This window comes from Pagrus major, chromosome 9 (genome assembly GCF_040436345.1).
Source record: "Pagrus major chromosome 9, Pma_NU_1.0".
Lineage (NCBI taxonomy): Eukaryota > Metazoa > Chordata > Actinopteri > Spariformes > Sparidae > Pagrus > Pagrus major.
This window is the reverse complement of record NC_133223.1, coordinates 1,059,647-1,084,990: the sequence shown is the minus strand read 5'-3', so window position 1 is coordinate 1,084,990 and position 25,344 is coordinate 1,059,647. Positions and strand designations below refer to the sequence as shown.

The following is a 25,344-nucleotide window of genomic DNA, read 5'->3' as shown; positions in this document are numbered from 1 at the left end:
TTGGGGTATGTTCAGGCAGTGAAAAATGCGATCATTTGGGAAGAAGAAAAATAACAAAATATAAAGAATAATAATCATTACAATTACAATAGGGTCCTCGCAGTTTCACTGCTCGGGCCCTAATAATAATAATCATTACAAAAACAATAGGGTCCTTGCAGTTTCACTGCTCGGGCCCTAATTAAAGCTGCAAGCAGCGATGAACGGGCCCTCGCAGTCCACACGGGTCGGGGCGTGCTGCCGTTGCGGCATGCTGCCGTCGTTACATGCTGCCGTCGTTACATGCTGCTGTCGTGACATGCTGCTGTCGGGGCTTGTACTTTCAACAACTTCCATGAGGAAATGAAAGTGAAGGCAGTGAAGCTGTCATTTCGTCATTTAGCAATAAAAGCGCCACCTATTGGTCGATTTGCACGAAATTTTGTAGAAATGCTCATCGTGCCATGGAACACAATTGCCAAAACTTTTGTGTTGATCGGACTGTATTTCATCAAGATACACAAGAATGTCTGTTTGACCACAATGCGCAGGAAATTGTTGTTTTATATTTTGGGCGTTCTGTGGACTAGCACATTTCTTTTAATAACTTTTTGTCAGGAGGGTCCAGAGATGCTGCGTGCAAAGTTTGGTGCAAATTGGAAAAATTGCCTGGGAGGAGTTCGAAAAAGTAGGTTTGCAACATTTGGCGAATTTGCAAATGGAAATTCAGTGCGAACGTGGGCGTGGCCTACATCACACTGTTCGGCTGTATTCAGGGAAACACGTAGATATAATGTTTAACAATGTGCACCCTATTATGTGGGAGTAATTAGCAAAAAACGTTTTTTCTTGATAATAGCGCCACCTGCTGGTCATTTTTGGTGTGTGAGTTACAGGGGCCAGTCTATACCACCCCTATGAATTTCTTATCCATAAGTGTTATGGTGTGGGCACAGTGCCAATTATAAAATGAAACTGCCACCAGAGCGCCACCTAGTGTCAGATCGGTAATACCTTCGTCAGTTGTCCTCAGGAGGACATTGGCAATCAGTGTACCAAGTTTCGTGTTAATCCGACCAACCAATGTCGAGATATAAAATACTTCAATTTAAATAGCGCCACCTAGTGGTCATGGGCCAAGATTTTGCACAGAGCTTTAGGGGCTCATGGGGAAGTAGTATCCTGAGTTTCACGTCATTTGGACAAACCAATGTGGAGATATGCAAGACTTCCTGTTGTGACCCGAGTCCACAGGAAGTTGTTATTTAATAACTTGAGTACTCCTTGGCATATCAAAATTCTTTTAATAACTTTTTGTCAGAAGCATCCACAGATGCTGTGTGCAAAGTTTCGTGCAAATCGGTGAAATTGCCTGGGAGGAGTTCGAAAAAGTAGGTTTGCGACATTTCGCGAGCTAGCGAAAAAAAACGGTAGGCGGAAATGGGCGTGGCCTATATCAGGAGATTCAGCAAGATTCACTGAACGCGTGGATAAAGGTTTTTGAATGTACGACAAAGTACGTGGGAGTTATTAGCCAAAACACACTTTCCTTGATTATAGCGCCACCTAGTGCTGAAAATTCACAATGACAACAGATTATAAAATTTTTCGCCAGGTCTGATCTATATTCCAAGTTTGATGAGTTTTGGGGTATGTTCAGGCAGTGAAAAATGCGATCATTTGGGAAGAAGAAAAATAACAAAATATAAAGAATAATAATCATTACAATTACAATAGGGTCCTCGCAGTTTCACTGCTCGGGCCCTAATAAGAATCATTACAAAAACAATAGGGACCTCGCAGGTTCCCTGCTCGGGCCCTAATAAATAATCATTCGAAATACAATAGGGACCTCGCAGGTTCCCTGCTCGGGCCCTAATAATCATTACAAAAACAATAGGGTCCTCGCAGTTTCACTGCTCGGGCCCTAATAATCATTCGAAAAACAATAGGGACCTCGCAGGTTCCCTGCTCGGGCCCTAATAATAATCATTGGAAAAACAATAGGGTCCTCGCAGTTTCACTGCTCGGGCCCTAATAATAATCATTGCAATTACAATAGGGACCTCGCAGGTTCCCTGCTCGGGCCCTAATAATAATAATAATCATTCGAAAAACAATAGGGTCCTCGCAGGTTCCCTGCTCGGGCCCTAACAAAGGAATCATTAATTGTATTATTATATTTGAAATATATACTCAATGATGATGGTTTAATAATTGTATATTAGTTTTTACCTATTTTTTGGGGCCCTTGGAATTGTCCTAACTTTTCCCCCGTAAATGGCGCCCCTGCCCAGTATTACCAAAACATGGCAGATGAGCTCACCTATTTCGGAGGAAAATGGAGAGAAATGGTATAGATGGCATCAGATAAGATCACGTTACATTCTTGACCAAGTGCTCAACCATGGATTGAGTAGGGAGGCTTGGCAGAATTCAGCCCAACCTGAACACTGTTGCATTTGTCATCCATACATTCAGAAATTAGATCCGGTAAGCTATCTACAATCTACACTATGCTACTCCTCTTTATGTATATGTACTGTAGTATAACATAGTCCCACATATCAGTAGGCTTATGTTACTCAGTGATTGTTGGCCAATGTCACAGTAATGTCATTTCTTGTTTTCTTCTAATATTTTATTTGAAGGACAACGCGTTTCACCAGCTACAAAGAAACAGTCTTGCATATTACAGAGAGCATTAGAAGTAAGCAGTGTGACTTTGAAACATAAATTTCTTCGACAGTGGTGTCTGTGTCCAATTAGAATTTAGTCTCAATAGCATGCTATTACTAATTCTGAATAGTTCAGTTTGCTGCTGTTGCTAACAAATGCAAGGTTGCCTGTTGCAACTGTAAGAAAGTACTAGCTAAGGAATTATGACTGTGCACTAAACTGTGGTCAGAGAAGCTGTGGTCATCATCCAAACAGTATGCTCGCTGGTCATAATTCTGGGCCAAGATTTCTACATATGGCCTTCTACAACTCCTATTGTCTGCATGCCTATCTCAATGCAGTTGGTGGACATGGTGGTTACGCCCAGTGCCCCTATACATCCTTACTAAGGTAATCCTCAACATGGTGATCACAGCTGTCCGGCTCAAAATGTTCCATGTCCCTAGCTATACAAGGCTCTTCAAGGCGGGGGCACTCTAAGCTAGCATTTTTTATGGACATTGACATCACATGCTGCAGTTGTGTCTAGCTGAGAGGCAGGGGCAGGACAGCTGTTATCAGGCGGGGCAGTCCTGGAGTAACCTGGTCCCCCTTTCAGAGGGATGGGCACTGATGAAGGTGTCATGCATCAGAGACTGGGAACAGTGGGAAGAATATCTTCTGGGGGATAAACTACATCTGACCTCACTGTCTGTTTCAGAAAGATGAAGTCATGTTACTGTTATCTCTGTCTCTCGGTGGAGGTTGAGGAACTGACTTCATTCCCAAGGACTTGGTCAGTTGGGAATTGTTCACATCTTCTGAGTGGAGAGGGAGTTAACCTTCCATCAAGGGAGAAGTGTGAATCAGAGTAACCAGAATCACATTGGCTGTGGTGGGGAAAAGACATTCTGACCTAAGCCTTAACAACTCCTCCTTGTGTGAGCAAAGATCTAACTCTGCTGCGTGCAGGTTATCTAAATAGCGCATGGCTTTCTTATTAGCCATCTGAACTTCACGGAGGAGATTAGAATTATGCGCTCTAAGGAGTTCTAAAAATGAATCGTTCTACACAGGGGCTCTTCATTGTTAAACAAGTTGTCTAAACAACAATCAGTGTGGTTGGCTATGCTGTTGCTTTGGCAGACACTCTGTAGCATAGCTTGGGGAGTACACTACCAACCAAACTGTGTGCTGGCCTACACCATAGGGGGTAGCTTCCTGTGGAGGAGGGGTGGTTACAGCACAATCTCGTTGCTCTTGTTGGCATACAGATTGGGGCCAGTAAAGATAAACACAGTTTATAACTTTGCGGTGGTGGAAACTGGTTGCTCCTTTCCTTTGCAAGGATAGCAGCTTGGTGCTAACTTGCTTCGTGTTCGTTGGATTGTGTAGTTAGCTGGTGAGCTTTGCGTTGCAGCTGCTGGCACTAACTAAGCTGGAATACTAGCAGGACCTTGAGTCGCTGCTATGAGGAGAATTTCTTTGGGCCAGCTGGAAATGCAGCTGGCAGCTCTCAGTAGCTGTTAGGCCCAGAAGAATCCAGGAGAAGAGAACTTGAGGGCAGGCAGCCCTGTGGGGAGAGAGGTGAAGAAGAGAGAGAACAAAGGAAGGAGCTGGAGTTTTGACCATCTGGTCAGAGAGGGGTCTGTCACCCTGACCAACAGTAGATCAAAGCTGAATTTGCACCTAGGTGTGAAGACTGGGGAATTCTGGGAAACTGAGTTCAGTTCAGAGTCCATTTTTAAATCCATAATGAATGACTTCATCTGTGGGTCCCAACAATGGATACTTCTGTGTTAGACATGCTAGATATCTCCCTGCTCAATAAATGGCACTCAGAACATTACACATCCCTGTAATGCTTATGAACATCAAGTAACGAATACCACAGAACAAAAACTGTAACAAAATGCTTTGAACCATAATGTCTCTATATTCCTTACAGCCGTTTCCAAAATTGAGGCTCGTTTTGGATGAGCCTTTTAAGAAGTTCGAGGTGTAAGAGCGCCTATATATATCCTGCTCTTTGCATAGAGGAGGGCCCTTTGAGATGGCTGTCCACCAGTTACAGTCATAACTGGTTTGTGTTTCTGTGTCCCGACAACTTTACATAGCTCAAAAGTAAGATGTAGGAGCCATAAAACTTAAGATCGTGTTAACTTAACCAACTGGACTGTACTTATATAGAGCTTTGCTAGTCTTAGCGACCACTCAAAGTGCTTCACAACACAAGTCAGGATTCACCTATTCACACACATTAATACACTGGTGGCAGAGGCTACCATGCAAGGCACTCATCAGGAGCAATAACAATACATACCCACTCACATACCGATGGAAGAGCCACTGGGGACAATTCTGGGAATCGAACCACCAACTTTCCGATTGCTGGATGACTGCTCTACAACCAGAGTCAAAGCTGCCCAGTGACCAGCAACCTAATATAATGTAATCAGGCAGGTCTGTCCTATTTACTGGAGTAGTAAACAATGTTTCCATTACATCAGAACCTTGTGGGATTGTAATGACTGTTTAAGCTTTTAGTCAAACTCTCAGGTGTCGCTAGGGAAACAGAGTTACTGCTTGTGAAAAACTTGATATTTTGATCACAAAACACACGAAAATATATACATAAATTGTCTTAATGTTTTTGTCTTTGGCAAGTGACCATGGTATAAGCGGGATAATGCCTGGAGAGGTGTCCATTATCGGGTATTAATGGACGACATGGAGTCGTCATTGATACATATTGGTCAGGGAGCTGTTTTCTGCTGGCATATTCTCCTACTTGTTGTAGCAATCCTGGCTTCCATCATATACTTCTGCTGAATTGAGAGATGGCCATGGTGGAAGGCACAGATTGTTGACACCAGGACAAGAGACAGCTATTTTGAACAAGCAAACAATATTGTCAAACCAAGAGAAACCACACAATTGCAGGCTACACAAAATTCAATGACATTCACAAGGCCGATTTGCCTACATTGGACCGTGTAATTAAGTGCAACCGAATCCAGAAAAAACAGGTCTTCAGAGTCTCATCTGTGCAAAACTCTCAACATCCATAAAAATTATAGATGAATGGTAAATGGACTTGCATTTCTATAGCACTTTTCCAGTCTACTGACTTCAAAGCACTTTACAACACTTGTCACTTTCACCTATTCACACACACATTCACACACTGATGACAGAGTCTGCCATGCAAGGTGCCGAGCTGCTCATCAGGAGAAATTTGTGGTTCAGCTCTACCTCCTGCTGAACTATTAACCATTCTGATTAATAGTGGATGGGAGGCGGGTGGATGAAATATGTCTTTAGTGAGGAACATATTAATTAAATTACCTGCAATCCCCCAACAGCAGAAATGATAAGGTTCCTATCTTATGCCTGGCAAAAGGTGGCGCACAGCCAAGCACGAGTGTCATTGATAGTTTCTCACCGATGCAGTTGTCATTTTCACGCCCAGCACCCACGTGGTGCAAGCAGCAAATGTACTTGCACACACCTGTGTGACCCCTGGGCATATTTGTCTTAAAATGAGGTGTGGTCAGGCGCATTGATGGCACATTGCTATTTTGACACAGCAGAAAGTGATGGCAATATTTTTGCTGCTATTTAAAGGGCGGATTATTTAGATAGTAAGATGCGCCCACATAAGCTGGTTCATGACGCGCGTATGCTCAGATTTTATTATTAAAGAAGCCACTTTCAGTTATTTTTTACATTTTCATGCAAGCAGTAATTTTTTATTTTATTTTAAAATCCCTTCTAATCCCACAATGGGGAAATTCTCTTTTTCACTCACATTACACACACACTCACACAGTGTACGGAGGAGATGAGTGAGGGGGCTGCCACATGCACGGCGCCCAACGAGCAGTGTTAGGGGTCGGTGCCTTGCTCAAGGGCACCTCGGCAATGCCCAGGATGTGAACTAGCATTCTCCATTACTAGTCCACATCACACTTTTTCTGGTCCAAGTGGGACTTGAACCGGCCACCTTAAGCCAAGTCCCTATGGACTGAGCTATTGCCGCCCCAATGTCACTGGAGCAAATATTGTGGCGCATTTAAGCAACTAAAATAAAAGCCATAATTATAAACTTGACAGGACAGAGGTCACTCTCCAGTAAAAATTTTACTTTTAGCTTCTGAAATAAATATTTTAGACATGATCTTAGGATTTATTGGAATCATCTGCTTTATTTAAGGGATGCTTCTTCACTTCTTTTGTGCATTTAAGAAGTCTTCAAAAGTCACAAAGAGCATTCATTAATGGTTAATTATGGTGAAGTAATGTTGGGACAGTAGCTAAGGATCTGATGACATACATGTCAACGAACGTCTTTATCAACCAAATACTAACATTAGTAAGTACATTAATTAATATGTAAACCCATAATAAATGTAAACAAGAGACATTTGTTGACTTAATGGCTATTGATGTATTAATTAAGACTTAATAATGCTTATTATTGTATTAACTAATGTTAATATAATCTTTATAAACTAATAATGTATAATTAATAGGAACACAATTAATTAATGATAAACAGACACAAGTTAACTGTTAGGTATTGCTTATTAATGCATTTGCTAATGCAATTTGCTAACATTTCTATTTTATCAAATGTTAATAGAGGCTTTATAAATTATTGTATAATGTATGAATTAACAACTTAATTAAGATGGACACCATTAGTAAATGATGGCTTGAAACATTAGTTAACTATTAATTGAATGTAAGTAAATGGTTATGATTCCATTAGCTAATGTTAAGTAAGGTTTCGTCACTACTGTTTTAACTGTAAATAGAACACCATTAGTAAATGATTACTTGACACATTGACTTATAGCAAAATGTTATTATTCCATTAAGTAATGTTAACATATGTGTACTTGTTATATTGTTGTTGTTAATAAACTATTAACTACTATGTGAATCAACACCTTATTAATGTTATTACTGCATTAAGTAATGTTAATAAATGTGTGCTAATTGTAAAGCGTTACCAGAGATAAATATAACAAGGCTTGGTTACTGTGTATTAAGCACAACAGTATTTAAGGTAATCTACTTGTGACCATAGTCACAAGTCATATGAGGGGAGGAGGTGGGGCTATGTGGACACTGCAGTGTTTTGTGTCAACTAGCTGTATAGCTGGTATTAGTGTCAATACTGTGGAAGATTAGTATTAAAACAGTTACAAAAAATCAGAATTGATATTTTTCAATATTTTGATATTTTTGACAAAAGCAATTTTTACTATATCAAACAGATCGGAGTTGGGATATGCCTTTCCCTGTAGGGAGTGTTTCCAAGTAACAGGTACAGACATGTTAACGGAGGTTGATTATGATGGTCGAACAGATTGAAATGGTTGGATTTGTAGGGAAAATTCTGCGCCTCTAAAGGCCAATCATAAACACAGTCTTGATAGCATTTACCCAGGCCACAAGGAAAATTGTAATTGCTAAAGAAACATACTGTACTTTTATTCTATATAAATCTTGAAGATCGAACACATTATCCAATTATTTAAAACAAAAAATTATCAGCAGATAAGCTGTTTAGGTGTGTGTTGAACTTGAGTGAACTTGACCATCAGTGAACTGTGCAATCACTACACTGCTTTTGACATTTGCAGTGTTAATAAGACATCCACTCCATTACCACTTTTACAAACTGCATCCACTATCTCTACTGGTTGAGGGGGCTTATATTTATATATTTTTTTAATATTTAATTTATTTAATTTTAATATTTAATTTTAATATTTTTAATATAATATTTTGCCACCCATGTCCTGCTTTATCATTTCTATTGTACCTATGTTTGACTGCAGTAAATGTTTCAAATGATAATTTCCTTAAGAACTTGGTACTTGCAGACAAATGTCACTGCTAAACTATGCCTATCGGGCTTGCCCTTCTTTACATAATGTGTCTGTTTCCTTGTCCAGGAACTGTCTGTCTAATGAGCTTCTGTCTGAGTAAATCAGGAGCTACTGTAAATATACACAAAATGTGGCTGCAAATTCACTGAGGACCCATTTACTTCGTTCACACACACTACCCTACTGTCTTAGTAAATGTGGCCCTGAGAGTTGTACCTTCGGGTTGGAGAAAGGTGATCTGTCCTGTCCCAGTGTTCTCATCGTACTCCACACTGTCCACTTCTCCACCTCCTCTGCTAGGCTTAGAGAAACTCATCTCCAGTCGGTCAGCCATTCTCTCCAATGACATGGTAGAGGGGACGTTGGAAACATTGAGCTTCTTTCTGGAAACGTCAAGGTAGACCTATATTGATGACAGCACACACTGATTACAAGGGAATCTTTACTGGTCACTGCAAAGAGTTGTCATCATTATAATGTGAATGCACAATAAAGTGTGAAACGTATGTAACTATTGTTCTGTAAGTAAGTTTTGAGGTACATTATTATTATTATTATTCCAAAAAGCTAATGGAAGTGCAATTACATACTCATATAATATGCAATATGTGAGGAATTCATTAAATATTTACAAGTTACCAACCCCCTCCCCTTCTCTCTCTCTTTGGTCATTATTTTTTTATTACAACAGCAGGATCTTATATACAAAACATGCAATGAAATTACTTTGTCGCAACTAAATTTTTACAATTTTTCCCACCCCTCCCACCCTCTCCCTTCTTCCCCATCTGCTCCATCCAACAATAATTGACATTTTAAACACTACTACACAGACAAATTGGAATCAGGTTACTGATCAGATTTTTCCACACTGAGATAGTATTTGGTCTTTGTTGATTCGTGCTGAGGATAGTTTTGGTAAAAAATGTCCAAAAAGTTGTGAAGTCATGCCTGGAAGGCACTCATTTCATAACACGAGGAGGCTCTTAAATATCATTAACTCTCCTAGTTCGTGCTCTCCTGAGGTGATTATCTCACTAGATGCAGAGAAGGCCTTCGACAGGGTGGAGTGGAGCTATCTTTTTTTGTTCTGCAGAAATTTGGTTTCAATTCAGTCCGGCTGCCTCTCTCCCTGTGGTTCTCAGCATTCTTGACTAATTTGGATTCTATTCAGGCTATAAACTGAACCTCCAGAAGAGTGAACTTCTTCCCATCAACTCCCCAGCCAAAAATATACCCCAGACCTTTTTCCCTTTCAAATATGCTACAGACGGTTTTAAATATTTGGGGGTGTTTATTACTAATTCAATTAATCGACTTTTCTCCAAAAATTTCTCTCCTCTTCTTGAGAGGTGTAAACTAGACTTTGATAGGTGGGGTAGTCTCCCATTATCCCTAGTAGGTCGAGTTAATTTGGTTAAAATGGTTGTTCTACCCAAGTTTTTATATCTCTTTTCGCATATCCCCATCCTTATTAAGAAGTCATTTTTTAGATCACTTGATCAATTAGTAAGTTCTTTCCTCTGGGGCAAAAAAAAATCCACGCATCACGAGATCAGTGCTACAGCTCCCCAAAGCTCTCGGTGGCTTAGCATTGCCCAATTTCTTACATTATTACTGGTCCTGTAATATTCATAAACTCTTATACTGGATTCTCATGGGTGGATATGGAACTTGCATCCTCTAAACTCTCTCTTCATTCCCTGATTTGTTCTCAACTCCCTTTGACTCTCTCTAACTTTACCTCAAACCCAGTGGTAATTAACTCCGTTAGAATCTGGATTCAAATTAGGAAAAGTCTAGGCCTTCATAGGGCCTCGGCCCTCTCCCCTACTGTAAACAATCACCTGTTTCTGCCCTCTTGCTCTGATTTAACCTTTCGGACCTGGTTTGACAAAGGGATAACTAAATTAAAGGACCTTTACAACCAAGGGGTTTTCATGTCCGTCTCTGAGCTCTCAAAGAAATTCGACCTACCTAACTCCCACTTATTTGTTTTTTTTCAGATAAGGCATTTTATTCGGAATCAGAACCCCAAATTCCCCAGTCGTCTCCCGGAAACTCTGGTAGACTCTTTATTGGCTCTTGATCCTGAACAAAGTCGGCTAATTTCTAGCATTTACAGTCTCATCAATTCTACTATTGATAGCCTAGCGTCTGGCCCCAAAGATTCTTGGGAGCAAGAGCTCGGAACCACTCTACCTGATGATTATTGGCAACATGTCTTACGGTTGGTTCACTCCTCTTCAATCTGTGCGAGGCACGGCCTTCTCCAGTGTAAAGTTGTGCACAAGGTTCACGACACTAATTTGAGGCTATCTCATATTTACCCCAATGTAACTGACTTATGTAATAGGTGCAAACAAGCTCCAGCTGACCATTCTCATATGTTCTGGTTCTGTCCCATGCTTGCCACATTCTGGTCCGAAATCTTCAAAACCATTAGCACAGCATATAATACTACTATCACTCCTGAACCTTTCTTGGCCTTATTTGGTGCCCCCTTGCAGCTTATCACCACTAAAGTCATGCAGACTGTTCTTGCCTTTACCACCCTGCTGGCCAGGCGACTCATACTTCTTAATTGGAAACATGCTCAACCTCCATCTCACAACAGGTGGGTGAAAGAGCTGTTATTAGGGCCCGAGCACGAATCTCGTGCGAGGCCCTATTGAATTTGCTCGGATTATTTATTATTATTATTAGGGCCCGAGCACGAATCTCGTGCGAGGCCCTATTGAATTTGCTCGGATTATTTATTATTATTATTCTTTTTTGTCCTTCCCCAAGATTGCATATTTGGGGGCCTGAACATACCCCAAAACTCACCAAACTTGGAACATACGTCACATGTGGTGAAAAATTTGATAATTTAACATGATTGGGGGTGGGTGTGGCCAGGGGACTCCATAGCGCCACCTAACGTCGAGTCATGTGACCAAAAACATTCTCGGATCGTCATGAAATTTACAGGACTCATGGGTCTCAAGGATTTAGCCAGGAATTATTTTTGTCGGAATTTTTGCTGGAACAGGAAGTCAGCCATCTTGAATGGCGTGCAGCAATTTTTATTTTTCCGGCAGTGTTTTCGGGACTTTAGGATGATCGCAGACTCACCAAATTTGGCTCGTAGCTTCAAACCAATGAGTACATTAATTCAATACCATAACTGCCCTCATGCGCGGCACAACAGCTCAGTAGCGCCCCCTAACGCCCCCCTTATGGCTTTTCCTATTTTGTACGGACCCATTTCTATGCCTCGTACTTTATTTAACTTGTCCTACAGATTTAACGCCACAGACTTCACACTCACTAAGTCTCATCCTCATACCTTGATGATGAAAAGTTGTCAAAAGCTTTCGCCTACGTTGTTCCTGGTGGCCGTGGCAGTGCGGTTTATTTCGATGACCCCCTTATGCCTTTTCCTATTCTGTAGGAACCCATTTCTAAGCCTCGTACATCATTTAACTTGGCCTACAGATTTAATGCCTCAGACTTCACACTCACTAAGTCTCATCCTCATACCTTGATGATGACACCTTGTCAAAAGCTTTCGCCTACGTTGTTCCTGGTGGGCGTGGCGGTGCGGTTTATTTCGATGACCCCCTTATGGCTTTTCCCATTCTGTACGGACCCAATTTCTAAGCCTCGTACTTAAACTAACTCATCCTACGGATTTAACACCACAGACTTCACATTCACTCAGTAGCATCCTCATAACTTCAACAGCCTGTGTTGTACCTGGTGGGCGTGGCGGTGTGGTGAATTTCGATCCTTCGCCATCACGCAGGAAGTCCTTATAACTTCAACATACAATTGCCCATCTGCATCAAATTCCTCACACATGTAGAGGGGCTCACCCTGAATACGTCTCTGCATCAATACTGTGTCATATCCATAGCGCCACCCACTGGACACAGGAAGTCACTGAAGATGTCACTGTGTTTTGTGTGACACGTATCCTATTTAGGTAGGAAATTTCCACAGGCAACGGGCGAGCACACATCTGGGCGCGTGGCCTCCAACGGCGCCACAGCCCGACGTACGTGGGGCAAGGGCCCGTTCATCGCTGCTTGCAGCTTTAATTGTTCATTAGACTTGAAAAGCTTAGATTTTCCCTCAATGGCTCCTTAAACTCATTTGAAGGGACTTGGAGACCTCTCTTAACTCATATTGAATCTTTGACATCTCTGCCTGAATGTGATGACTGAGCCCCCCCCCCCCCCCCCCCTTTTTAAATTTTATTCTACTTATTTATTTATTTTTTGATTTATTTATTTATTTACTTACCTATTTTTTTACTTATGTATTTGTTACATGTATTCTGTATTGTTAATGTGACATTAAGGGATATACAATGTGGGAGGGATAAAAAGATAAGGAAAAAATGGTCAGAATGGAAGTCATCTCTGTCACATGGCGTTGTTATGTTTTTGCCTGTGAAATTGCTTCCAATAAAGAAAGTTAATACAAAAAGTTGTGAAGTCAGTGTATGAGAGAAATATCATGGAGCGGTTTCCAGCGTTGTGCTACCATCTTCTTAGCTGCAGTCAAGCCTGCAAGCCAAATCTTCCTAGAGTTTCTACCAATATCCAGGTCAGTGTCATCATTTAGCAAATGTACAGAGGGGTCCATTGGTAGTTTGGCTTCAGTCAGAATTTCCAGATTACAAACAACGTTCCCCCAAAATACCAGGACACTCCCACACAACATGCATAAAAGAGCCTATGGTTCCATGAGGGCAGAATGAGCAAAATGGGTCCTGTGTCAGTTTCATTTGGTGTCTAATTCTTGGTGCAATATATGCTCGATGACAAAATTTCAAGTGTATATACTGATGGTTTGTGTTTTTTGACGCATTAGAAACAAATTCCTCCAAATTACATTCCAATTTAATTCATCTCCTACTTCAACTCTGTCTCTAATCCAAGCTTTCATTCCTGATGTGGGTAAGTATTGTTGTGAAAGTAATTTGTCATAAATATATGATACTATTCTCCTTGGCACAATTTGAATCCACTTTAAAATAGGATGCTCTTCTAGCTCTGAACCCCAGGGAACCTTATAGGCCTCCCAGGCTAATCTTATTCTGAAGTAGAAGAAGAGGGAGTGTCTATCTACATTGTACCTGGATACTACCTGTTCAATACCCAGGATAGAGTTTGATCCATTAATATCATTCAGTGGAACTTACAAAGTTGATGCGAGGTAGAATATTCATTTTAATAACTGATATGCGGTTTGGGACTGATGCTGGCAAGTGTCTCCATCTTTTAACATCTTCCTCTATTTTCTTCAGAATTACAGTATAATTGGTTTTGGCAATAGATGTTAGGGAAGTGTTGATTTTAATACCCAGATGTGTGACCTCATTCATGACTTTAATATGTGGTGGAAGCACCACCTTACTTTTATCTGTATTGAGTAGCATTAGTGCTGATTTTGCCAGATGAACTTTATATCCAGAAATATAGCCAAATTGCTCCAACACTTTTAAAATATGAGGGAGAGACTGTTGAATATCGGCATACATAAATGTTTCATCTGCATAAAGCGATACTGAGTGTGACGTTGCCCCTATTGTGATTGGTGAGATCTGAGGACATTTTCTTCGTGGGAGTGTTTCCATAGAGATATTAAAGATGGGGGGGGGGACAAAGGGTCTCCCTGCCGCGTTCCCCGTTTTATGTCAAATAGTTCCGAAAAGCCACCTCCTATACATACACGAGGAGAGGGATTAGCATATAATGTTTTAATCATATTTATAATCTGTCTCCAAATTTAAATTCCTTTAATACTCTCCAAAGGTATGGCCTTTCTAGGTGATCAAACGCCTTCTCTGAATCTAGAAACAGCAGTCCACATGTGGGTGGGATTTTATGGGTTTCACCAATTATGTGCAAGAGTCTGCGAATATTATCTGAGGATAGACATCCCTTCATAAATCCTGTTTGGTCTGGGCTAATTATTTTTCCTGCTACCGCCTCCAATCTATTAGTCAAAACCTTTGAGAATATCTTCAAGTCAGCGTTCATTAAAGATATTGGGCGATGGTTGGTGCATTCCAGTGAGTCCTTGCCAAGTTTGGGAATATCTGTGATAAGCGCAGTGTTCAGATCTCTATGGAAAATACCGTTTTCAATAGCATAATTAATAGTTTCTAACCATATCTGTCCTAGTATATCCCAAAGTGTCAGGTATAGCTTGACAGGTATCTCATCTATTCCTGGTGTACGGCCCTTGTTTGTAGATTTAACAGCTTTAAGTAGCTCATTCAATGTGATTGAGGTGTCCAGAGATTTAATATCATCTGGTGATAATGTAGGGAGGTCCAACTCACTAAAGAACTTGGCGAAATCATCTACTGAAGGGACCCGTCCACACATATATCGATCTTTAAAATTAATTTAAAATTATTTTTTAAATGTCTCAGTTATTTCTTCTGTTGAAAATACACCACATTCCTCACATCTAATTGCAGGTATGGTCCTTTTGGCTTCTTGATGTTTGAGAGTTAAGGCAAGAAGACGACTTGGTCTGCTACCCTCTGCATAGTATTTATGTTTGGTAATATGGATCATACAGTCCTGCCCAGCAGTATTGGCACCCATGAAGTTTAAGTACATAATGTTAAATATCTCCTGAACAAAAGTGATCTAGTGATACAGAATTTCACTACAGATAGTTTGTGTTTAATACAAAAGAGCAAAGTATCAACAACATGAGGAACTAAACAATGAGAGTGAAATAAATAAAAAAGATAAAGCTTGCTGCATCACTAGTATTGCCCCCCTTTACTGTTAGTCAGTATGGAAACCCAATTTGACTCACCTTTGGTAAATTACAAATGGAAGTCACCTGTGACTAATTGTCTGTGCCCATGTGACATGAAATGGCCAATGAATGATGAGATTTGTGTTTTAAAAAGCTAACTGTTTCACGCTGGCCCTTTTTCATAATGGTGAAGACAAAAGAGCTGTCTGAAGAGACAAGAAATGCAATTATTGCCAAACGCAAGAGCTCCAAAGGATATAAAACCATATCCAAAGAGCTTGGTATCCCTGTGTCAACAGTGCGTAATGTGATTAAGAAATATCTCAAGCACGGAACTGTCAAGAACCTCCCTGGGCGTGGGGGTAAGAGAAAAATCAACAAGAGATGTGTTCGAAGGTTGGTGCGATTGGTGGAAAAATCACCTCATTCAACATCTACAGACCTGCAGGCCAACCTGGAACAGTCTGGGGTGACCGTTTCGAAAAGCACCATACGGCGCACACTCAACACAGTAGGACTATTTGGGCGGAGGCCAAGGAAGACCCCATTGTTGAAGAAAAAACACAAAAAGGACCGTCTGGATTTTGCAAAAGAGAACCTGGACCAGCCACAGTCCTTCTGGCAAAATGTGTTGTGGACAGACGAAACAAAAGTAGAGCTTTTTGGTAATTCTCGCAAGCAGTATGTTTACAGACGCTGCAATGAAGCACTCAAGGAAAAGAACACCCTACCAACAGTTAAGCATGGTGGAGGATCCATAATGCTGTGGGGCTGCTTTGCTGCATCTGGGACTGGAGGCCTTACCCGTGTCACAAGTATCATGAAATCTGAAGATTACCAGCAGATTTTGGAGCAAAATGTCCTGCCCAGTGTCAGAAAGCTCGGTTTGAGGCGAAAGTCATGGGTACTCCAGCAAGACAGAGACCCCAAACACACATCCAAAAGCACACAGGCATGGTTAGAGAAGAAAAAATGGACTGTTTTAAAATGGCCAGCAATGAGTCCTGATCTCAATCCAATTGAGAATCTTTGGGGGGAGTTGAAATCTGCCATTGGGAGAAGAAATCCTCCAAATGTCCAAGAGCTGGAACGTATAGCAAAGGAAGAGTGGGAGAAAATACCACCTGAGAAATGTAAGAGGCTTATTGATGGCTATAGGAAACGTTTGGAGGCTGTAATTGCTGCCAAAGGGTGTGCAACGAAATACTAAGGAGGGGTGCCAATATTCCTGCACATGCTGTTTTCTTGTTTATTGTTTTCTTTGAAATTGCAATGCCTATTTTGGGGGAAAACAACTTTTCAGTTACTTTGGTCTTGCAATAAAAAATGTTGGTGATGTAAATTGTGTCCATTTCCATTTATTTTTGGAGATACTACAAAGGTTGTGAATAAAATTAAGGGGTGCCAATACTGCTGAGCAGGACTGTATATTCAGCCCTGCTTCTTAGCAAATTATTTAGTTCTGCTTGTTTAATTTTAAGATCACTTTCCTTTGCTTCTGTGTAAACTTTTTTGAGATCCTTTTCCAAAATATCACATTGCTTTTCAGGGGTGGAAATCTTTTTGAGCCTGCTTTTATGCAAATAAGTGCTGAACCAAATGGCATTATTAAGAATAACACCCTTGATTGATGCCCAAACAATTGTTTTATCTGTGACATTATTTTGATTTAAGTCAATAAATTCTATGAGTTTAGTTCTCATTTGTGTTATAAAATCAATATTTTTTAGAAGAGATGTATTGAAACTCCATCTAGATGTCTTGTTTTTGATGCTTTGGAAATTAAAAGTGGAAATAACAAGGTTATGATTGGATATACTGTTTGTCTAGGTAAGATATCCACTGAGTGTACAGAGCGCGACAGACCAGCAGAAACCAGAGTATAATCTATGCGGGAGAATGTTTTATGTCTTGCAGAAAAGAATGTGTAGTCCCTGGCAGGTTATGTACGCTCCACACATGAGTTAAATTCAAGTCTTTTATGAAGCAATTCAAAGCATCAGAGGCGACTTCCTGTGTGCTGGATAAAGTTTGGGATGACCTGTCCAAATTATTGTTTACTACAGCATTTGCATCTGAGCCAATGTAGAGATGGCAATCACTTAATTTCAATAGCTCAGACGAAGCAGATGGAAAAAAATCTGTATCAAATATGGAGGCATAAAGGCTTATAAATGCAACTTTTTTACCCTGAATGGATGTGCAGCAGAAAGCTAAACGTCCATTATTATCAGAACCGGATCTCTCTATTGTTAGATTTATATTACGTCTCATTAATATCATAACTCCTTTTGTGCGAGTTCCATCCGTTGATGCCACAATGGGTTTATAATAGTAGTTTTGAACTCTGGAAACATCATCAGGCCTGAGGTGCGTTTCCTGAATCAACGCAATGTCTATCTTTTTTCTACTTAAAAAATCTAGGACCTTTGATCATTTGTAAGGAGAATTAAGTCCCCCTAACATTAAATGATACAATTGTAAAGTTCCCTAACCAAGTTGGCAGCGTTCATCTGAATCATATTATTGACATTAGTGGAGCTCTGGGAAAACCCACTACTTACCAGTCCCACCCTTCTCCCTCTTACCCTCTTACTTAACCCTTTACTTTTAAACATCTGTGAGTGTCACTTAGCAGTGTCAGCACTAAGCTCTAACTACTCCTGAGCCTCCATAACACCCCCCAACCACTGTAATAAACCAATTCCAATTTAACTCGGGTATCTGTCAGTAAGGAGCTCCACATCACTCTAGTAAGAGACTGTTGCTCCAGTACCCAGAATTACATATAACATATAGTGTGTCTCACATGTATAACCGGCAATGTACCAAGCCCAACTCGCTATTCTATTTAACTGTGTTAAGAACCATGTAAATAAATTGTAACAAACTTGTAGAAAACCACAATTAAACAACCACTATTAAACCAACTTGTTCGTGTCCATTCACACATACATTCAAACTCCTCACTGCATCTCTGTGTCCTCCCGCTCCTCGTCTGCTACCAGCTCCGTGACTTCCTCCACCTCCCACAGCACCAATGACTTTAGGGCCTCATCCGCCTCCTCTGCAGAGTTGAAAGACTTGTAGTTTATCTTCAAGATCGCTGGGTATATGAGGAACGACTCGATCCCTTTCTGCCAAAGTTTAGCTTGGAGCTCCTTGTACATTTGTCGCTCCTGTGTCGTTCCGGGGCTGTAGTCGGAAAAGAAGTGCAGCTGGGTGCCGTTAGGTAGAGTGGGCTTGGCCCTCCTGGCTCCCTCCAGAATGGCCTGGTGGTCAGTGTATCGCAGGAGCCTGAAAATCATGGTCTGCAGTCAGGAGGTGTTGTTAGAATATATCCAATGTGCTCGATCAATCTCCAGCGGTGTGTCATGTAGATTCTTGAGAGAGGGAATCCATATAGGAAGCATCTTCTGGAAGAAGCCGCTCGGATCGTCGCCTTCAGTGCCGGTCGGTAAGTTGACCAGCCGCACATTGTTCCTCCTCGACCTGTCCTCAAGTTCATGTATCCTCCTTCGTAGGATATTCACCTCTGTGATGCATGAATTTGTATCTTTCTCGGTCTTGCGCAGGCTGGTTTGGATAGTATCTATTTTGTTGAACACCGTGTCGAACTTTTTGGCGTGGTTTTCCGCTTGTTCTTTAAGTGACTGCAAGATGTTTCCATTCTCTGCCATATTTTTTTCTATGGGGTCAAGAGCTTTGGTCAGAGACTCTTTAAGCATGTTGGCTACCATTTCTTGCAAGTTTTCCATCTCCGCGGCCATAACTTGCTTAATTAGCATAGCCATGTCCTCGTTAGCAGCGTCGGTAGCTTGGTGCTGTCGGCCCAAATCTTGTCTCTTGGTCATGTTTGCTTCCTTTTTTGACACCATTTCTCCACTTTTGTTGTTTCAGCGACTTTTAATGTGGGTTTAAGTCATTTATGAATCCAAAAAATATGGTAAATGAGGGGCTTGTGTCAGAGCTCAATGTCCAGTGGCCACCCTGCCTCATGCCTTACTGGACAGCACATGCCATTTTTTTTTTTTTGGCCTTTGTATGGCTTTTTATTGACAGGGCAAGCTTGAGAGATGACAGGAAATAGGATGAGAGAGAGGGGGAGTGACATGCAGCAAAGGGTCCCAGGCCAGGACTCGAACCTGGGGCCGCTGCAGCGCGGACAGGGCCTCTGTACATGGGACGCCTGCTCTACCAACTGAGCTAATCAGCGCCCAGCACATAGGGATCCCCAAATAGGGATGCACTACAAAATGTGTTCCAACTGCAGCGACTGCCAATTACAGCCTGTTTTGCAACACATTGTGTCAAACATCATGTCCTGTATAAAGCATTTCGATAACCACAGCAAAAACAACTGTCATTGTCGAAGACAGACAGGGCTACCTTGTTTGAAAAAAAGTTCACATCTACAAGATTTCTGGGACGCAAACAGGTTAAACAATATGTCATTGAAATCAGGTTAGTTTTGGGTGAACTTGCTTTCCTGTCCCATAGTACCCGAGAATAATGAAGTAAGCCTCTTGAGTGTAGTGAAACACCTCTCTGACTCTGCTGATGTCATGGGGAATGTGATGACTATTTGTTAATCTCAGTGTTTTAGAAAAAGTGCTCTGGAGAATGTTCTCAGTTACCATCCTCAAAAGTGACATAGCAGAAGTCTGCACTACTGTACATCGCCATCAGCTCATCTTTCAGTTTCTCTCTGCAGATCATTGGGAAATGTTAATTTGCACTGTCCAGCTGCTTTTGGGGGAAACTGGTCTTAGACAGCGGAAACAATTCAGGGTCTAAGTGCTGGGCTTTCTGAAAGTGAGCCTTTGACTGCTCCATCATTACTTCACAGCACTGTGCTGTTACTGAGACATTACCAGACCACCGCATCCTGCACGGCATTGTTGCAGCAATAGCTGTGTCGGCATCTGGATGTGGCTGGGTGCCATCAGTGGTCAGCTTGTCCTTTTCCAAAACACTGTTTCAAAGTGTGTTGATGTTCAAACACGAGAATCCTCCTGCCACACACTTTATTCTGGACTGCAGTTCTCTTTGGGGACTGGGTTTTTCTTCTACCATGGTTGAGTAGGCTACATAATTAAATTGTTTTGTTATTTGTTATGTGTTTTAAATGCTTTTATTGTTAATATTTCTGACTTTCTTGTGCTGTGGGGAAAGTTTCTTCTAGGACGCTGCTAAAACTTGCTGTGGAAACACAAGCATCGTCTAAAATAGCTGCCATCAGCTCCAGTGGATGTATCAATAACGTAATGCGGCAGGAGACAGGCGGGAAATTTTGGAAAAAAGAAAATATTCTGACAGCTGTGAGAGTTAAGCAGACCTGTTGCATGATAAGGTTTAACTGGTGGGCATGGCAGTGCACAAAGTGTTACTGTCCACTAACAGGGAGAAACAAAGAACTCGCTCTACAATGGAACCTTCAGTGGTGTACCTGAGCAACCGTGGGCCGAATGGATTGAGCCTAAATGATCAGCAAATCACGGGGATGTGAGCGGCTCTGGAGGAGGAGTATTATATAGTCAAAAATATTGATTTTTAAAAACATATCGATTCAGAATATTTAACACTATTTCTATATAAATTTTCTGCAGTATCAATATACCAGTACACTGCATTCTCTCGCTCTCCTTTCTCACCGTTAGTGAGTTTAGATACACACACACCACTGCAGTGCCGGACCCACCTCTTGTCACTCACCTACTCACCCAGTTCATACTTCTTCATGTCACTCGCCCCAAACACACTGGTTTCATTTCAGCTTTGTTTGGTGTTAGCTCATAAAAGATGGCGAGTTCAGAGCCTACCGGTTTTGGTTGACAAAAGAAAACAGCGCTGTCTGGAGATGCTTCTCATTTGAGGCTAATTAACAGGGAAGTACAAAGGATACAAGCATGGCCATGGGCAAGCGATGCTACATAGGAGTGCCAATGAAAGGCGCAAACCAGTAGAATTTCACTAGAGAGGAAAGGACTTTGACTATGGGTTAATCAGATGATTGCATTCTTGTTAAAAGCCTGATCTAAAGAACAAAACAAGTGTTTGTTCAGCAGTGATATGTCTCTTACAGTACCAGACAGCAGCAAAAAAGAGTAAACCTTCAACGAAAATAACAGGCTAACAACGTACCCTACCAGCTTATTTTGAACAACAAAGAAAGTATGTTGCAAACTCAAATGAAGCCAAGAAAGTGAACAGGGCTGTAGCAGAGTACATTTGCATGGATCAGGTCCCTGTGTACAATCTTGTTAGGGCCCCAGCATGCAAGGACCCTATTGAAGCTGTAGGCTTTACTATATTTCCTCTTCTTCTTTTGTCAGTATAATCAAATTGTTGTGGGGCTAAACATGCTCAAAAAATTCCCAAACTTGGCCCACATGTCAGCCATGGCGAAAGATTATGCCTGATATGGGTCTTGTGCGGGGGCATGGCTAAAGGACTTGACCACGCTCCCTAAACAGCAGTCCCCGAGGCCCGTCTGACCCATGATTGAAAATTGGCAGGCATATGTTTCATACCTAGATGTACAAAAATGCCTCCTGCAGCCATTGCCTAAAAAGGGAGTTGGCAATTTTAAATTTCTTGCTCATTTTTGCCGATTTGCATGTTTTGTATTTTAACAAACTCCTCCTGCAGCTTTCACCCAATCAGGTTTTCAGGGCAATCTTATCAACATTGCAATGAAAAGTTATCAAAAGCTTAAACTTTTGATTAAAGGCGTGGCCGTGGCAATTGTTGATAATTTGCCATGAAACAGGAAGTTGCTGTAAATCCACTGTACATGGTTCGATCTACACCAACCTTCACATTTTTGGTAAGAGTTAAGCCCTGAACACATCTACATGCAAATATTAAATTACAATCATAGCGCCCCCTAGTAGCAGCAGGCTATGACATATTTTAAACAATGATGATGACCCAGGCATAAACAGAGGGGAGGAGACAAAACAACCTCTCCATAAACAAATGGCACAACACAGGAGGGCCAACTCCTCAGGTCAAGACTCTGCTGTCCACTTACATCTGAAGGAGAAAAATCATTCCTTTGAGGACAATAATGTAAACATCTTGGCCAGAGAAGACAGATGGTTTGAAATAGGAGTAAAGGAATCCATCTATATCAAACTGGAAGGACAGAGGTGGCCTAAGACATTACTTATCACCCACTTACAATGCAGTTCTGAGTTCTTTCCCCAGACAACTTAAACAACATGGAGGCCGGTTGGATCAACTTGTGGGTCACAAGTGGCCCTAACGACTCTGAAACTCAGAGCTCACACATGTCCTTAAAGACTCTTCATCAACATATTTAAACAATGATCTGCCTCAAACATGGTGAGTAAGCACTTGAGACCGTGGTGATGATGATGATGAACATCGTGAGCATTCGCTAAAGGGCGTGGCCATGGCGGCATGGTAAACGCTGATGTGGTGCCATGAAACAGGAACCTAGTGGCAAAAGAAAATTCCATTTTCCTATACTACTTACCAAACTTGCCCCTGGGGCTAGTTTGACTTAAATTTGGGGTACATAGTTATCGCACCTACATGCAAAAATCTCTGTTGGTGCCACTACTTCAACCCAACAGGAAGTCAGCCATTTTGAATTCTTCAGCTCATTTTTGACGATTTGCAATTTTTTCTAACTAACTCAACCAAATCAACTTGGCAAATGAACATTTGTGATGAAAAATTATTTAAAGAATGGCTGAACGACTGTGGCAGCGCAGCAAATATCAATGATTCGCCATGACACAGGAATTTGTTGATTTTCGATTGTACATGATTGAATCTGCACCAAAACTTCACACATTTAAAAAGAATCCCATTCTGAACACACTTACATGCCAATATTTTGTTACAGTTGCAGCATTACCCTAGTGGCAGCAAGAAATTACATTTTTCAAACAATGACGTCCTCCTGCTAACCTAACCACAGCCACCTCAAACATGCTGAGAAAACAATTAAGAACCCTAGGATGCTGTATTGTGAAGATTGAGTTTTCATTGTAGAGCATGGCCATGGCAGTGCAGCAAAAGTCAATGAATCACCTTGACACAGGAAATTGATGTAGATCTAGATGTTGTAGGTAGTAGGGGCAGTATTTCCCCCCTTGTCAATGTTTAGTTCAAACCCTTTTTATTGTCTATTTTATATATTTCATTTGTTTCTACGCAAATTCATTGTTGCAAGTTGTAAAAACTCTAGACCGAAATAATTAGTGTTTCTGCATGTTCTTCTAGCAGTGGCAACTGCACTGTGTAGAAAAAGAGGAGTCACAGTTGCAGAATTTATCATATTTCCATGCGCTTTGAGCACACTAAAAGCATGTTCACTGGATGCGCTTGTTGTTGGAATGCACAACGCCGCTCGAGCCAGCACTGAGAGCAGAGGGTGTGTGTAACAGTGATCTCTCCAAAAGACAAGGACATCATGCTGGCACTCGTAAACAGTACAACTCTGCATGTAATGCTGCTTTGTCACTCACTGCCCACCTGCTAAAAACTGTGATCACTTTCTTGTAAATTGACCATCCCGCCCAACCCACTGGTCAGTCGGTAGGTCCTGCGTGTTATGGGTCAACCCCTGCATCACTAGTGAACAGAGTACACACTACAACTGCATGGACTGAAAATTTTATGTGCTCACATTTCAAAATCGAGCAGAGGTGGAGAGTTTTAGATGCAGTAGTTCCAGAACCAGAGTTATGAATGATGTAATGTTAAGATAACATCATCTGGGGAAGATTTACTTATATGTCACTCACATGAGCACACCTTGCAAAAATACTTGCAGCGAACTGTTGCCATTAATATTTCCAGTCTAAAGTTAGTAACTCAAATTAGTGAAGAAAGTTTGGATATTGCGAGTCTGTGTGTAATCATGGCAAAAATATAAATATAATAATAACACCTTTTGTTGCAGTTTCAAACTCAAGAGTATTCCGCCAGATGTTTATTTGTCTGTGGACAGATTTCTGCAGCATTAGCATCACAACCATGCATGATGCAGTCAGGAAACTTAATAGGTGTGCAGTTGAGATCAAAATGAAGGCCAAGTTCAAAGATGGCATGGTCAGAGAAAGGGGGCTGAAAGTATGGGCAAGCCCTCCTTTCCCGACTTTATGCCATTGGATCATATATGTGGTCTTAGAGACAATATTCTTTGAGTGTTTGCCTTGGCCCACCCTGGTCATAACATTATATTGGTCTCATTTCCAAATATATCTGCTGTATTTTCACTTGGATCCATCTGTTAACTAGCTTGTTCTCTCTCCCTTTCCCCTCTTTATTTGTCTTTGTGTTTGTATGTGTGTGTGTGTGTGTTTATGTACAACATACAATTTACAATGCGTAGCAGTAGTGACCATCCATGTCTGTTGCTCTAAATGTAGACTTTCATGTGAAAAAAAGGGGTCAGTGTGCGCAATCATCTAACCCATAGTAGTTGTGTTGTGGAGAGGGTGATGATACTAACATTGATATGAGCACCACTACTTTTCCAACTGTAGCTTGGGGTAATGGGCTAGCTTAAGCAAGAATTTATGAATTTAATCAAAAGCCATGATGTTACTCACCGAAGATGTTAAAGATTTCATTCATTCACTTTTACGCACCAATGAAAAACTTTTAAAGAATTGATTTCAGTGGCAGGGTTTTTCTTTCAATATCATCCACAAAAGCCAATACTATTCTCAAAATATTTTATTGTGTATTTGACATTTGTAATACATAAAACAATTGTACATTTTGCTTTTCATGTGTGCAGTGTGTCTTTGACCTTCATTCAGTCAATTAAATGTCATTTAACGAAAGAGAAAAACAAATTATTAAAAATATGTTTTTTAAATAAAAATTAAAAATAATGATTGTGATTATTTATAATTTTCCATTATCACCTCATTGACCTAAAATGGATAAGTTCAGAATAATTTGATTAAAATTTCTACATCACCAAACTTGGTCATTCAAATTGTTGTATGGATATTTTTGAGCCAGCAGATTTGGTCACATT

General features: G+C 40.9%; 1 protein-coding gene across 1 annotated transcript in view; it reads right to left on the bottom strand.

Annotated features, from left to right (window-relative positions):
* Positions 1 to 6,863: 6,863 nt before the first annotated feature.
* The window catches only part of LOC141002536 (N-myc-interactor-like), a 64,115-nt gene continuing 45,634 nt past the window's right edge, over positions 6,864 to 25,344 (bottom strand). Inside the window, exons 8-9 of the mRNA XM_073473888.1 lie at positions 8,757 to 8,943; positions 6,864 to 6,889 (exon numbers count right to left, since the gene is read on the bottom strand). Coding sequence (XP_073329989.1) covers positions 6,864 to 6,889; positions 8,757 to 8,943 — 213 coding nt within the window. The remainder of the gene's footprint in view (positions 6,890 to 8,756; positions 8,944 to 25,344) is intronic.